This window comes from Podarcis filfolensis, assembly GCF_964270895.1.
Source record: "Podarcis filfolensis genome assembly, chromosome: 3".
In the NCBI taxonomy this organism is placed as follows: Eukaryota; Metazoa; Chordata; class Lepidosauria; order Squamata; family Lacertidae; genus Podarcis; species Podarcis filfolensis.
The window spans coordinates 91,423,481-91,439,748 of NC_139606.1; the positions used below are offsets into that span (position 1 = coordinate 91,423,481).

The 16,268-nt window shown below is 42.9% G+C and overlaps 1 protein-coding gene across 10 annotated transcripts in view; it reads left to right on the forward strand.

The window, feature by feature from the left end:
- The window catches only part of ENAH (ENAH actin regulator), a 72,850-nt gene that overhangs the window by 4,867 nt on the left and 51,715 nt on the right, over positions 1–16,268 (forward strand). Inside the window, exon 1 of one of the 10 annotated variants that reach the window (XM_083604497.1) lies at positions 11,642–12,054. The exons of 8 other annotated variants lie outside the window; for them this stretch is intronic. In XM_083604497.1, coding sequence (XP_083460623.1) covers positions 11,990–12,054 — 65 coding nt within the window. In that variant the 5' untranslated portion in view covers positions 11,642–11,989. Of the gene's footprint in view, positions 1–11,641; positions 12,055–16,268 lie in introns of those variants that run through there. One more of the 10 variants, XM_083604501.1, reaches the window with a different exon arrangement.

Here is a 16,268-nt window from a genome sequence, read left to right on the forward strand (position 1 = left end):
GGGCAGCACCCTCTACTCAACCCTATAAAAAGCATTATACAGAATAGTGGTTTGCACTACCCACTAAGGAAGAGAACGACACAAAAAGAATTCAAAACAGTAGCAATTAATCACACATTTATTAAAAATCCAATTAAAACTATTTAGCTTAATTCATCAAAATTGGTGAACTTGATCCAGGGATGCCAGATTTTCAAAGTCTTAAAGTCATTTATGTGTCCAGCACCTCCCTGCTGCCCCCTTGCCTCTTAGCACCCCCAGGGTCAGAGGGGGGGGGTCCACATTTTTGGGTCCACGGCTCCCTTGACCAACTACATTCTTTCTGCTGCACCCCGTGGGGCTCAGGAGCCAGATTATGTCACCCTTTGCCTGCAGAGCCAGCAGCCCTTCACCGCTTTTCAAACACCCTCCCTTGTGGAGTGTTCCCTCAGTTTCTTCTCTCTGCTTGGAAGTCCTCCAGGCAGCCACTGCTGCTCCCCCTGGTCTCTGAGCTGCTCCCCCTGCCCCAAAGAGAGGTGCCTCCTCACACTGCCCTACAGGGGCCTGGAAAGCACCCCCTGGCCAGCCCCAGAGGCACCATTCGCCTGGGGAGCTTGCAGCCAGGGCTGCTGCAAGAAACAGCCGCACAAGCCTTTGGGAGGCAGAGACACAAGAGGGCATCAGAGGAGGGAGGGAAGGAAAGAGGGACAGAGGCCAGTGTTGCCCACGGCACCCCTGACCATCATTCAAGGCACCCCAGGGTGCCACGACACACTGGTTGAAAACCACTGTCCTAGGCAATCCCACTGCTTCCCAAGGGATGGTACTATCCACTTTGGGAACCAATGATTTAGTGTAATGTGTGAACCAGGTCACTTCTGTAAAACAAAGGAAGGTGTTTTTGGTGTAATGTTTCACTGTGGTGTTTTTATAGATTGGTAACTTCAAGTTTTCCTACATTTCATTGTGGGGAGGGGTAATGGGGAGAGAGAATTTTCTAAAGGTCATGCAGAATTTTTGAGATCATTTATTAGATATCCATTTCCTTGCAGATGTGCACATCCATAATGTGAAATTTCAGCTGAAAGTAAAAATAAGTTTTTGCTAATACGTAAATATGAAATCATTGGTAGTATCAAAAGCAGTAAATTCAGCACATTAGCAAGAAAACAAACTTCCTGTGTTTTTTCCAAAGAAAGTATTTTCAGTTACTTTAGAACAATCTGATACTCTGTTTGAGACACCAAGATGCTTCATGTTATTTTAGAAATGTAATTTATAACTTGTGTCTATGTTTATACATTTTTACCAAGCTTTAATGCAACGTCTGATAAAAGGAGAGAAGACCTTACCAGAGGGTGACAACAGTACAAACAATATAAACTCAAAGTGTGTTGAACATATTATTGGCATGACTATAGTCATACCATAAACTGAAAAATCAAATTTCAACTTGGGGAAATGTCAGTGTTGCTTGTTCCTGGGGAAAATAGGTTTACCTCACAGTGGTTGAGAGTACAAGGGTGTTGTCTTGTTTCCCCCCCATATTAATTATTAGGATGAATAGTTGAACATGTTTGAATCCAGTGCAGATCCTAGACACATTTCCTTTTGGTTCAATTGTGGGTTAAATGTTTGACTTGAATGGCCCTGCTGTTTTCAGTCATCGTTTCCCACTTTAGGATTTTCTTTTATACAATTATAGATATTTAGGAAGCTACCTCATACTGAAACAGACCATCTAGTTCAGAATTGTGTATACTGATTGGCAGTGATTCTCTAGAGTTTTTTCGTCTGGGCTCTCACTCAGTCCTGCCTGGATAGGCTAGAAATTGAATGTGACACATTCTACATGCAAAGCAGTTGCTCCACCACTGAACTATGGCCCTTTCCCCCTGTTAGCCTGTGAGGGAAGTGTGCCCGTTGTTTTTTTTCAGAAATGTGACATGCAGGGGACAGAGATACAGACTAACGATACCTTCCTAGGAAGTGCTTTACCCCATTTGTTGAGTCCACGATGATGTTGGATCCACAATGTTTGATGCAGATGTTTTTTACTGCTCAGCTGTCTGATGCCCTTTTAAGTCGATGTGACATACTGAATTAGCGTCTTACATGCGCCATATGTAAAATAAATAAATACATACATACATACATACAGTGGTACCTCTGGTTGCGAACGGGATCCATTCCAGAGCCCCGTTTGCAACCTGAGAGGAACGCAACCCATGTCTGCACACGTGCGTGGGTCACGATTCACCGCTTCTGCGCATGCGCATGGCGTCATTTTGAGCGTCTGCGTGAGCGGCGAAACCTGGAAGTAACCCGTTCCGTTACTTCCAGATCACCGCGGCATGCAACCTGAAAACATTTAACCCGAAGCGTCTTTAACCCGAGGTATGACTATGTAAGCATATGCTCTCATCGGTGAATTATCTATGATTTTTCAGGAGTGCATGGCCCTAAAAGTTCAAATTCAGCTGTACTGGTAAAACTTCAGTGTCACCTTGACATTGTCTGTGTTCAGTCATAAATTCCAACCACACCTTGATAAATGAACCCCAGGATCAAATCTGGGTTGCAGTGCTAGTCAAACGTTGATTCAGATGTAATGAACGTCCAATGAAACAGGCCCTGGCAGTTTTATTCACCATAGTGAATTGCTGTTGGGTGAGCATGATGAGCAAGACTTCTTCACACACTTGAAGCGCTGCAGATAGAGAGGTGGGTGGGGATTGTCTGGCAGGTTTCTGGTCATCCTGCTTCCTTCCTATGTCCATGTTTGGGTGTTTGGCAACTGCATGGCAAAGTGTCCAGAGCCCCACCGATTCCATTTTCTGGAGCAAGAAAGAGGGATGCTTTTGCTGCTGTGCAGAGATACAGGACACATGCAGAACAGTAGCCCAGGTCAAGCTTGGCTCGATGTTTTCAAGCAGGAAAGAGGGGTGCAGAGGTCTTCTTTGCAGCTGCTGTTGGTATAGGGCCAGCAATCTGGCAACAGTTTTTGGCTTGGTTACAAATTCCAGTCAAAAAATTGTGGACTTTGGAAGAAGCTCAGACATAAAGTCAAACATGGGTACCTCTGACTTACCTTATTTTAGCTGAATTGAAGAACTATAGTTGCAAACTGGAATTGAAATCCATGTGTTGAAGTGGGTTTGAAAAACATGGTTGGTTTGGCATAATGTCGAATTGACAAATTGCAGTTGAGGCAAATTTTCTACTTCGAAAAACTGCTTCATTGTGGAGATGGGAAGGCAGAAAAAGCAGACAAGCACTGTAAACATGATTAGACCAATGGTTTATCAACTTATACCATAGTTTGTTCTAAATTGTGGTTAGCATGAAGCAACACTCTCCCCAGGGATGTTTGCCTGGCACCTTCATTACATACCTTTAGGCACCAGGCAAAAACAGTTTTCTATAACCAGGCTTTTGGCTGATTAAACATTCTATAGCCTTTTAAATGTGTTTTTGGGAGGGGGTATTGGTTTGTTTTTGTCTTGTGTATTCTGTGTTCTCATGTCATATTTTTATGTTGTGAACCACCCTGTGATCTTCGGATGAAGAGTGATGTACAAATTAAATAAATGTCTGTCTGACTGTCTTGCTGGTCTGGAGCTATACCAAAACAAGTTTTTTTAAAAAATAAAATGTGTGTGTGTGCATGCATGTGTATGCATTCGAGCACACACAAACATATAGTGGGGATACTCAACACCATGGTTTGTGCAAAAGTGTTTCCCTTTGACATGAGGGATAAACATTCCTTTTCAAGCAGGCTTTGGGCTGGTTAACTTCCTATATATACACTTTTAAATCTGTTTGTGGGTGGTTATTGGTTTGTGGGTGTTTTCTGTTTGTTTTTATTATGTATTTTGTGTTTTCATATTGTATTTTGATTTTGTGAACCTCCCTGAGATCTACAGATGAAGGGCAGTATACAAATTTAACAATAAGAATAATAAAATGTTTTGCCCTGCAATTACTTCTGGAAGGCCTTAGACACTTGGTCTTCATGCTGTCATGCTGAGCTAAGTCCAGGATTGTGACTTTTGTCTTAAATGAAGCAATAGTGTTGTGGAACTGGGGTTTGCTACCCTACTGCTGCTCAGTTCTTCACCTCCAAATTTGTGAGGGAGGCTGTCGTTTGCTACATCTGCTATTGAGCAGTGAAGCATTCATTGTCATGAGTGCAAATGTGAAAGCATAGGTGTAGGGCACATGTGTCGCATGCTGAAGGCCTAGGTTTGACCCCCAACTTCTTCATTTAAAAACAAAACCTTGGCTAGTAGGTTCTCCAAAGGACCTTTGCTTTCAAATTATTAAACCATTCCGAGGGAATTTGCATTCGCACGCTTGATAACAATGTTGCAGGCAATATACTGTATATTCTGTCCTGATAAAAAGTAGTTTTATCAGTTGCTTGTGCAATTCCGTTGTCTTACAGAGCAAGCGCGTGCAGATGTCGGGGTTGAGGGATCCAACTTGTTTTTGTTTGTTTGTTTGTTTTTGTTTACTAGAACTCTTTCAAGATTCACCAATCCAGAGTGCAAAACGATGGGTTTGGAGTCAGATACCAAATGGTGACCCAAGGGACAGAGTTCGTTATCCATGCCATGCTATGAGCTATATACAGTGTTGTCGCATCACATGCGCATTTAACTTGCGCTGAATCAATTACATGTGCTCAACTCCAGCTTGTAGCTTTCAGTATTTTGTTTCTCTCCAGGGGGCCCCAGTGCCAGCTCCCTTGGCTGCGGCAACCAGCAGGGAAGTTGTGGTGCGGGAGAGGCAAAGGTGGAAGGGAGGAGGAGGAGGAGGGCGGCGGCGGCGGCGGCAGAGAGAGATGCAGGCTAAAGTAAAAGGCTAGAATGGATGGAGCTGGTACTTCTGTCTGCATCCCTGTCTCCTCCCTTCCACCTTTGTCTCTCCTCCTCTTCCACTGCAACCATTGCCCAGAAGGCTGCCACCGCCACCAAAGCTGATCACCCCACTGTCATGGTCATCAGTAAGGGAACTGGGTTGCTGCTCCTGACTCTCACTGCAATACCCCAAAGAGGAGGGAAAGCAGTATGCAACTGCCATGTGTGGAGGAGTGAAGGAGAGATAATGGAGACACTGAAAGGGCTTCTGTGTGGGACTTCATCCTGCCACCCTTCCCGCCAGAAAGCAACCAGGTAAATTTTGGCTATACAGTATGTGAATTTGTGTACAGTGGTACCTCGGAGTAAGTACTTAATTCGTTCCGGAGGTCCGTACTTAACCTGAAACTGTTCTTGACCTGAAGACCACTTGAGCTAACGGGGCCTCCTGCTGCTGCCACGCCGCCGGAGCACAATTTCTCTTCTCATCCTGAAGCAAAGTTCTTAACCTGAAGCACTATTTCTGAGTTAGTTGAGTCTGTAACCTGAAGCGTATGTAACCCGAGGTACCACTGTATTCATGCTGCGTCTGTAACTGGACCTTCACATATAGTGTGACTACTGTACACTATTATCAGTTGACATGCAAAAATACGTACAAATTTACTACAGATCAGCAGGGATCCTAACAGCCTAATACGAAAGAAGAAAGAAGAGGACTTTTGTTGTTGCTGTTGTTAAACAGTTATGAGTTGGAAAGTCTTTCAAGTCATCTACCGACCGACTAGTAGATTCTGATTTGTCTTTTGCCCATTCATTTTTAGAAGTTGGAATTGGGGGTCATATTTATAATGGGTTTGGCATGACTTATATTGATTACTGAGCCCACTAATGTCATTGCAGCTTTGCAAATTGAATGCAGTGTTCACTAATACCAGCCCACCTTTTACTGCATAATTTGTTGGGTGTTGGGCACATTCCTTAAGCAATCCGATCACTCTCTGTCAAAGGAGTTTTCCCATTTGCGAAAGCAAATTCATTCGGATATTTTAAAATCTCAGTACTGTAAACAGCTCACTGAACTGACTGTCAGTGTTAAACATTCACTGATAAAATACCTGAGCAGATTTACTATTATGCCCTGCACCTGAGTTACATTTGAAGATCATGCAGAAATATCAGCTGATCCAGAATATGGAACACCAGTTATTAACTGGTCCTGGCCAAAAAGAGCAAACTACACTGATGTAATAAGAGTCCCACTGATTAATAGGTTTTCAGATGCAATTCAGTTGCACTGTTTTTTTTTTTTAAAGTACCGTATTTTTCGCACCATAGGGTGCACCGGACCATAGGGCGCACCCAGTTTTTAGGGGGGGAAATCAAGGAAAAAAATTTTTTCCCCAGCCCCAAAGAGCAGCGTACAGGCTGCGCACAACCTCTCCTTGCCGGAGGGGTTGCGCGCAGCTATGGAGCAAGCCAAAGCAGCAAGCGGGATGGTTCCCGCTCGCTGTTTGGGCTTCCCCTTTAGCCCCGTGCAGCCTCTCCCTCCCGGGAGAGGCTGTGTGGGGCTAAAGACTCCATAGCCCCGTGCAGCCTCTCCTTGCCGGAGGGGTTGCGCGCAGCTATGGAGCAAGCCAAAGCAGCCAGCGGGATGGATCCCGCTCGCTGTTTTAGCTTCCCCTTTAGCCCCGTGCAGCCTCTCCCTCCCGGGAGAGGCTGCGTGGGGCTAAAGATTCCATAGCCCCGTGCAGCCTCTCCTTGCCGGAGGGGTTGCGCGCAGCTATGGAGCAAGCCAAAGCAGCAAGCGGGATGGATCCCGCTCGCTGTTTTGGCTTCCCCTTTAGCCCCATGCTGCCTCTCCCTCCCGGGAGAGGCTGCGTGGGGCTAAAGACTCCATAGCCCCGTGCAGCCTCTCCTTGCCGGAGACGCTGTGCAGGGCTTTCCTGGCTTTACTGGGAGGTGGGGGGATTCACCCACCTCCCGCAAAACCGGCAGAAGCCGCGCAACTCCTTTAAAGAGATCGCGGCTTCTCCTGGCTTTTCTGGGAGGTGGGAGAAGGGACTGATGCGGCCAGTCAGTCCCTTCTCCCTCCTGTGGAAAAGCCCGCAAGAGCGCACGGAGCTTGTGTGAAGCTCTTGGGGGCTTTTCCCGCCTGCCTCCCCCCTGCATTCGCTCCATAGGACGCACACACATTTTCCCTTGCTTTTTAGGAGGGGAAAAGTGCGTCCTATGGTGCGAAAAATACGGTATATGTTGTTTTTCAGACTCAAAAAAATCACAATACAATAGAAATATAAATTACTAAATGCAACAACAATAATAGATAAAACATATAGCATTAAAATCTATTTAAATGTAACAACAGTGGAGATGACAATTAACAATGACTGCAGTAGGCAAAAGCCTGCTAGAATAAAAAGACCTTTACCATCCAGTGAAAGAAAGAGGGGAGTTTGGAGTTCCTGAAGATAAAAACTGCATCACTGAACGGATCATAACAAAGGATTCAAATTAAGCCCCCATCCCCCATCATCTTAGATTGGGGGGGGGGGACAGGCCAAGAGTGTGCCTTGCAGTGTGGGTGGGTCTTTGAGTTGAGAGAGGCTGTGGAGGTAGTTTATTAAGGTTGAGAAGCTCCTTACAGCTACAATTTTGAGAACCCTTACAAGCTACAGTTCCAAGGATTTTTTTTGGGGGGGGGGGATGTTGATGGTTAAAGTGATATAAGACAGCTTTGAGTATATTGTGTGGATGTCACTTGTGTGTTCCAGATCATACATTCATGCAAACACACTTGTGTACACTTGTACTTGACTGATACATGTAATAATATGTCTTTAGTTTAGAGACATGGTACCCCAAAGGGAGATTACCCTTCAAGTCATAATATATATATAGAGAGAGGAAGTCAACAACAAACCAGAATTCAGAATTTTAAAAATGTAGAATTTTATTACAAGTTAAGACATTGATTAATATAAAAGTTGTTATAGAATGAAAAAGGACTGATTAATCAAGTAGCATTAAAGTCAGATTGGCTGCTTAGTTGCAGCTAGGGCAGTTTGAGGTGGGAAAAGCCCCTGACCAAATAAAAGGAGAGTTTAGCGAGAGAGAGAGAGAGAGAGAGAGAGAGAGAGAGATAAGTAGAGCCCAACTGGTATAAGAGGAGGAATTAGATATCATCATTATCATTGTCAATTTCATTTGTAAATCACTTCCCATGGGGCATGCCAAAGCAGTTTACAGATATAAAACAGTTGCCTATCCAAAAACAATAACAGCACATACATAAAAGCAATTCAAATTTAATACAGATACCAACTGTGATAAAGATTTTTGAAGACTTCTTAAAATAGGAATGTCTTTAGCCGTTACAGCAACCTGTCTGATATGCAACGAGGGAGTTGAAAAGGGCAGGTGTCACCATGACTAAAGGCCTGATTCCAATATTGTGCGAAGTAGACTTCCTGATAGGATGATATCTGCAGGATGCACTCTCCTGCAAAGTACAGTGATTGGTTAGGTATGTAGGGGATGAGATTATCTTTTGGAATAGTACACATTGCTAGTGCCAGTGGGAATAAACTTAAAGCGGAAGAAAAGAGCAGAGTTCAAAAGGAAAGGGATGCTTCAACAAGGTCCTTCTAGATGTGAGAGGAGAAGGCGGTGGGAGTGAGCCTGGAGTTCATCATTAGCACCAGAATGATTAATGTCCCTGGACTTACTGGAGCTGTGGATGTCCAAGCTATGCAAGTCCCTGAATCTTGTGACCTTGTGAAACTTAAGCTCGAGTATCACTGGGAGAGGAAGCGCGTTCCATAAAATCTCCTAACTGAAGCAAGTTCAGAACAACAAACCAGAACATGGAAAGGAATATCAAGGAGCAGGGAAGGAAAAGGGGACCAAGCTAGCTAAATAAAGGAAAACGGTTGGAGCAGCCTGTCCGGTGAAGTAATCCTCTTCCTAGACCCATAGAACAGCCCATCCAAGAATGTGTCCAAAGCTCACCATGATGGGGGCTAGAGCAGCCTGATCTGAACCAAACAGTTGAACTTCAAGACTGAACACTGAAACCTAGGTGGAAACCTATTGCTTAAACAGGCCAGACTCAACCTGGTGAGAATTTCCTCTCAAGATCCAGAAGTGAAAGGGTCTTGATAGGTGACAAGGAGTTGCCATGGGTGCAGAATGGATGCAAAAAACGGTGGTAGTGATTTACAGGTGACCTGTTAACTTCAACCAGGCTCTCTGGAGAATCGAATTAAAGGTGTGCTTTTGGATAGCTTGATTAAACTATGTGTTAATCAAAACTAAGATGAGGGAGACATATACATGTCTGGAGCTACTGGTATGCATGCTTAATGAGAACATTTCATTAGCTGAGATCAGCAAATACAAACTAATTTAGAGCATTGGAAAAGGTTTTTGTATGGGTGCTTCTGGGAGAAGTTCTTCCTTTACTAGTTTTTCTCTGGAGCTAACTGAAGAAATTTTATGCTCTCAAATTAGTGAAGGAAGCTTAGCTCTGATACCAAAATAAGTATTGCAAATACTTACAAAAATAAGTATTGCATATTTCTGAATTTACCAAAATGTCCATTAAAAAAAAAAACCACCACACTTCCCCCCCCCTCCTATGGATTCATAATTTCTGGAAATGGTAAATTTCTAGCGAGGATGTACTTATTCTTTAGAATTATTTGTTATCGGAGTAAGCTGGGACACAATTTCTGAAGGCACTGAAAATGTGGTCTTGTGGGTGTATGGGAGAGAGTCAAAGAGCAGGCTGAGTAGGGAGTTCTGGCAGTGGACAATCAGTTCATTAGATGAATTGCAGCTTTCCTCAAGACCTAGGTTTAGTAGTTTCCTCTACTGCTTGACTTCCCTTTTTTTCCAGAAAGAACTGTAATTTGGCAAATCAAAAGGTTTTCTACTTCCCTGCAGTAGATTCTTGTTGCCATGCAACAGTGTTACTTGGAGCACAATATGTTAAATTGTTTGCTCTGCATATTCATTTTATTCCTCTATATACCTGTTGTAACATCAGGGTTGAATCCTGTTGTGCCTTCCGGTGGTAGAAGAGCTTTTGATCCAGTGGAAGCCTCTGCTAATGGAACAGGAGGGGATAAAGCTTTTGCCCACACCCCGGGTTGCTCCAGATGGTTGGAGGCATTGTGGAAGAGAACAGCGTGGAAGGTGGTTTAGGGAGCTACAGGGGAAACAGGGAATCTGCAAAAACCACCTCCCCTCCATTTCCATTAGCCGAGAGATCAAGGTTCTTCTGCAAATGGAAGAATTGGACACAACACTTAAATTTGTTAAAGATTGGATACAAGTTTAGATCATTTAACGTATGTTATAACCCTGGTTACATAAAAAGTGACATAGTCTTTATTCTCCGAAGATTGACACACCTGTATTTCCAACCATATGAAAAAAAATTGCTGATTCATTCTAGACTATTGGTTGAATCCTAACCATAGCTGTCAACGTTTCCCTTTTTTACAGGAAATTCCCTTATTCCGAATAGGATTCCTCGCAAGAAAAGGGAAAAGTTGACAGCTATGATCCTAACAATCATTAAGTGGAGTTTTACACATAGAATAGGTTGGAATAGACTTTCCCACCCACTTATTGGCAGTTCACTGTGCCCCTCTGAAAGTCTACTGAACTTCAGGAATAACTTGCAAGAAATGGTGTGGGGATGCTCTTAAGGTTCAGAAACTGGTTTTCCTCCTAAGTCCCATATCAGACAAACTTACCACAATTTGCTGCTCTTTTCTAGAGAATCATGGCATTCATTCAGCCTTGGCTGGAAACCATGGATTGCATGGTAGAAACTGGTTTTCTAGTAAAATATGATTTTTGTGAAAGAAGCAGACACCTATCACTGTCACCACATCACTTCCATGTAGATAGGTGCCTCATGGTACCTCATCTAAAATCTGATGTCTTGTACCCCAGCTTGTGCTCAGATGAGTTCTATTATAATCTCAGGAAATGAATATACATCTGAAACAAGGCAGAGAATAGAGAAACCTGAACACCCAAGAATGATCCTTATAGGGTAGGGGTGGGGAACATCCAGCTTGTGGACCTACTTAGGCTTCCCAGGCCTCTCAGTTTGGCTTACAAGGCTATGCCTACGTATCAGCTACCTGACATCATGATGTCATATGATATCGGGCACAGAGATCTGTTGTTACCTTTGATCTAAGCATTAAGTCAGGAGTGATGAAGCCTTCACCCTTCAGATGTTGCTGAATATAATCCCCATAATCCCCAGCAAGACTGGTCAATAGCTAGGGATTATGGGAGTGGTACTACAGCAGTATCTGGAGGGTTCCTCACGTAAGCACTAAGTTTTCCCACAGTGCTAAGTTAGGAGATATGGCTCTGCTGCTGGCTTTTAAAGAGCAAAGTTGTGCCTACTCCCAGTTTCAAATTTGAATTGTCTGATGTCATGTGATTGACAGGTGGGTGGCCAGTTGTCGATCCAGTCCTGAAAAGGCTGAAAAAGCTTCCTCATCCTTTTACAGAAGCTTGCCTGTAAGAGCAGACAGTCGAGGGATGGTTCAGAGCTGAGAAAAAAGTGTGGCTCACAAGGACTCCTTGGACGGCAGGAAAAGATTATTTTTTATTGCCTCTTTACCTGATGATGCTATCCTGAGTATATTTTTTCTCCTCTTCACATTGGGCTGCACCAGTGCTCTTTAATGGGCTGTAACAATATTAAGGATACTCTGTCGGTAGTCTCACAGAGAAAGATTATAATAGCAGCCAGTCTGAGAAAGTGAATGCAAACTTAAAACAGCTTTTAAAAGTCAAAGCTGCTTTTTAACGTTTGATCAATATTGTGTAGATCACAGCTTCAGAGCTACTAAACTTCTAAAGCTTTTAACTTTGGTAATTTGCTTTTTTTTAAACTTCTGTTTTGTGCCGTGCTAAATCTACTCTTAAATTTCTTTGCCTTGAGAGTTTGCAGCACCTGTTTCTCCTCGACTGGATGAAACAGACATTTGGGACTCAATGCATGACTGATCGACTGCTTTTTTGAGGCTTAACTTTAAAAGCCAACTCCCCCCGTGTAAAGTTTTTTTAAAGGCAATTTTTAATCTAAATATTCAAAGGGCTTTTAAAATATGTATAACTATAGTTGGATGATGGAACAAGTTGCAGAGGAAAACTTGGAGATTGTCATTGACAGGTAAGAGGATGTTGGCTGAATATTTATCTGTCTTGGATGGTTTATATACAACATATTGAGCATGAAATCTTGAAGTTCTGGATATTTTTGTTTCGAGTTTTCTGGCACAAGGTATGGTTTTAAGGCAGTGGATTGGAGAAAGGTGAAGGGAGAGGATATATAGCTAGGCTATATCTTGCTTGCTCATTTTTCCATTCATTATTTTTATGACTTTGTTTTTTAATAGATGCATGTTGATACATGATACAACAGAAGTAATAAAACAAACTTGAGTGAGGGAAAAAGCAGCTAGCTGCCTTTTAATTAAATTCTACATTTGTCTGGAAGATCATAGGGCAATACCAGTCTGTCTGTAATAAATGTGCTTTGATCTTAAATGCCAGCCTTATTGTTTTGGGCAGTAGTACTTTCCCATTTTGGGGTGGAAACTTCATAATGGTATTGAGATGAGGATCTAGCAGTTTCTCAGGAGTTTCCTCACAATTTTTGGAAGACACGTTGAGGGCTGTGCCACTGTCTAAAGATGCATGCATTATAGCACTCTGCTATAGATAAATGCTGAAGAATCATTCATGCCAGTGTCTTTGAGAAAGGAGCATGTATTACAGTTCTAGAACTGCACATTCATTTACCTTGGAACGAAGATTCGCTGTTGAGCCGTACCATGTCTATCAGTAGTAATCCAAGAAGGGATGTTTTGTTTCAGTTCCCAGGCAGTAGAAGAATAGTCCTTAACCTGAGGTGCACCATTGTAATCATAATACTACCCAACATAGGAGGTTGTACCTTTGAGTCTTTGTTGACATGTTAAAGAATCTTTCAGCTGACTCTAGGATTACATGCTTCTCTTACAATTTGCTGTCCACATGTCCTAGGACTGGCCTCTGTGCATTTCCAACACAAGTTTCTATCTGTACAGAAATGCTTGCAAAGAGGGATCTATATTCACCGAAGTAGGTTTGGCAGTCAGGTATCTCTCTTACACCTGCAATTCTGTGGTTTTTATTTGCTTTTTCATTTGCTGTAGGGCCAAACTAGATTTGTGGTGTGTGGTTGCATTTTGCAGATCTGGGTTTTGTTTTGCTTTTTTTGTTCTTGGGACACCAGGACGCAATAGCAAGATCATGGCACAGGGGAAGAGATTACTATTGCTGCCTCCCCCATACCTACGTATCATAATCTCAGTCCTGATTTATCCTCCACATGCCTGTTTATTCCTAATTTACCCCCCCCAAAAAAAAAAATCCACACACACACCCTGCCATGAAATCATAGGCCTGCTCTGTATCCACAGTGTGTTCTCTAATTTAGCAATGGGTTTTACTGTGTGGGGAAAAAAATCATGAAGATCTGATGAGCACCTGTGTCTTGGATCAGTGTTTCTGTGGTGCTGAAAAGAACGGGAACTCTTGATTTTTACTGTGCAGTTTACCAATGTAAGCTTTAATCTAATGGTGGTTTTTTTGTGTGACCCTATGCAAAACCATGTGGGACGCAGGTGGCGCTGTGGGTTAAACCACAGAGCCTAGGGCTTGGTGATCAGAAGGTCAGCGGTTTGAATCCCTGTGACGGGGTGAGCTCCCGTTGCTCGGTCCCTGCTCCTGCCAACCTAGCAGTTCGAAAGCATGTCAAAGTGCAAGTAGATAAATAGGTACTGCTCTGGCGGGAAGTTAATGGTGTTTCCGTGTGCTGCTCTGGTTCACCAGAAGCAGCTTAGTCATGCTGGTCACATGACCTGGAAGCTGTACGCCGGCTGCCTTGGCCAATAAAGCGAGATGATCGCCGCAACCCCAGAGTCGGTCATGACTGGACCTAATGGTCAGGGGTCCCTTTACCTTTTACCTTTATGCAAAACCATGTACACTTCAGGAAATCTGCTTTAACTCTGTTGCCTTCCGAATGCCACATGTGTGCATGTGCATGCCTGTTTCCCCCCCTAGTATGTGTGGAATCAGGGTAGGAAACAGCCCAGGCGTGTTGGTGCCCATGGTACCCTCAAAATTCCAAATGAGGCCAAACCGTTGGTGGCCACATATCTCTAAGTCTAACCCACTTAAGAACATGAGTACATCAGACTGAATACCTACCTAGTCCAGCTTTCTGTTCCCACAGTTGCAAACCAGCACACAAGCAGGGCCATGAGCACGGTAGCACTCTCACCATGTTCTCCGGTTGTTGTGGATAAAGTGTTGGTGCTGATGAACCATGTATGCTGCCCTGAGCTCCTTAGAGGAAAGTTGGACTGTATATATAATAAATAAAATATATGCTACTGTTGTGCATAGCTAAGGTGTTTTGCTGGTCCTGTCCCCCCCTCCCAGCATAACCTATAAAATAACATTTATTTGTGCCATGATAAGCGATCAGACGACTGAAAATCTGCCATTGGTTTTGGTATTCTTTCAAAGGTAGGAATGTAGTATTGCATAATTCCAGTACTTAGCCAGTCATAAAGCATCATTGCCTTTCCCCTGTAAAGTGGAGGAACAGTTTCATGCTGCTTGCATTCACTCAGTCACATCTTGAACGTTTTTTAAAATGCTAGAAGGCATAAAACCCGTGAGCCCTGCCACATTACTTACTGGTGATGGTATATGCCCAACATGATGGAAGTCATTGTGACATGGGAAAACGCTTGCATGCAGTCTTGGAATTGCAGCTCACCTGGAACTGTGCCCCTTAGTTTAAACCAGGGGCCAGCAAACTTCTTTAGTAGGGGGCCGGTCCACTGTCCCTCAGACCTTGTGGGGGGCCAGACTATATATTTTTTTGGGGGGGGGGAGGATGAACGAATTCCTATGCGCCACAAATAAACCAAAGATTCATTCTAAATAAAAGCACACATTCTACTCGTGTAAAAACACGCTGATTCCCAGACTGTCTGCCGGCCGGATTGAGAAGGCAATTGGGCCAGATCCAGCCCCCGGGACTTAGTTTGCCTACACATGGTTTAAAGTGTTATGCTGATACTGGTGGTGCTTACCACTCTTATTTTCTTATTTTAATGGTGTTTATTTTAATGGTTATATTTTTGGAACCCACCCTTGGACCATGGAGTGAAGGGTGGGCTAAGAGTACAAATCGTAATTTTTAAAATAGATCAGTTTGACTGCTTTGTGTCACATGAACATTCATGGGTAAATTTTGCCTATTCTGTGGTCACATGATTGTTGTGCTGTTCAGTGATTTTTATTTATCCGTGTGGTACTAAAATTGCTTTGATTTTCATAAAGTGTCTGGCATAAACCATCACAGCGCTATTGGAAGTTTGTATTATGAGCTCTTATTTGATAACATATGCTACTTTAGAAACAGCATTGATTTACAATTTCACAGTTTGCTTGTATCAAAATAGACAATAGTCTGTAATTGCATGTAGATGTTTATATATTCTTCTAATGCAATATATATCAGTAAGCTCGTTTTAGTGCAAAATCTCTCAGTTGAGAAGAATCTTAAAATTAAAGTGCCTTTTGTTTGAAGAATAACTCTGAATACATTATAACTAATTTCACTGAGATGTAATTAGCAGTACTTGTGTCTTTAATCTTGCAGCTGTACCAAATGGCTGACAAGGCAGGTGCATCTGATCTTTCCACCTGTTCACAGAGCACCAAAATATATATGGAACTATTTTTCCTAGCTTTTAAAAAAATAAACTTCACTTCAGATGATTTTCTTGGCAGTAAACCTGTAGCCTGAATATTCTAAAAATTGTCCATAGTAGTTTGTATCTAGTCTAACTACTGAACAAGTAATGCTGGCCATTCTTTTAAATGTATTATTTCATACAGAGATGTGCATTTATCAAACTTATGGTTGGAACTTCTCATCTATGATGACATGATGTGCAAGAACTGATATGCAGTTTTGGAGAGAAAATTGTTGCTATAACTGTTCTAGGGCTTGCAAGCCTGGCACTGTTCTCCCTGCCCCCGCCCCGAAAAAACCCCCTCATTTGTGACTAAGGAACAATAAGCTATTTCTTTTTGCAGTTAGGTTCCCTTCAAAGCACTGCCAACCCAACTTGTTGTGTCTCTCCAATTAAATTCTATTCTTTGTGCTGTATTAGTTAAGTAAAGTTTTGTGGGCCACTTTATAGCAAGTGACTGCATTTGGATGGCGATGATCTGAACTGGGTCAATATGTCACATGGAAATAGGAATATGTACAGTTTGTGAAATGCCTCATGATAGCAGATGAGCCAGTTTGGA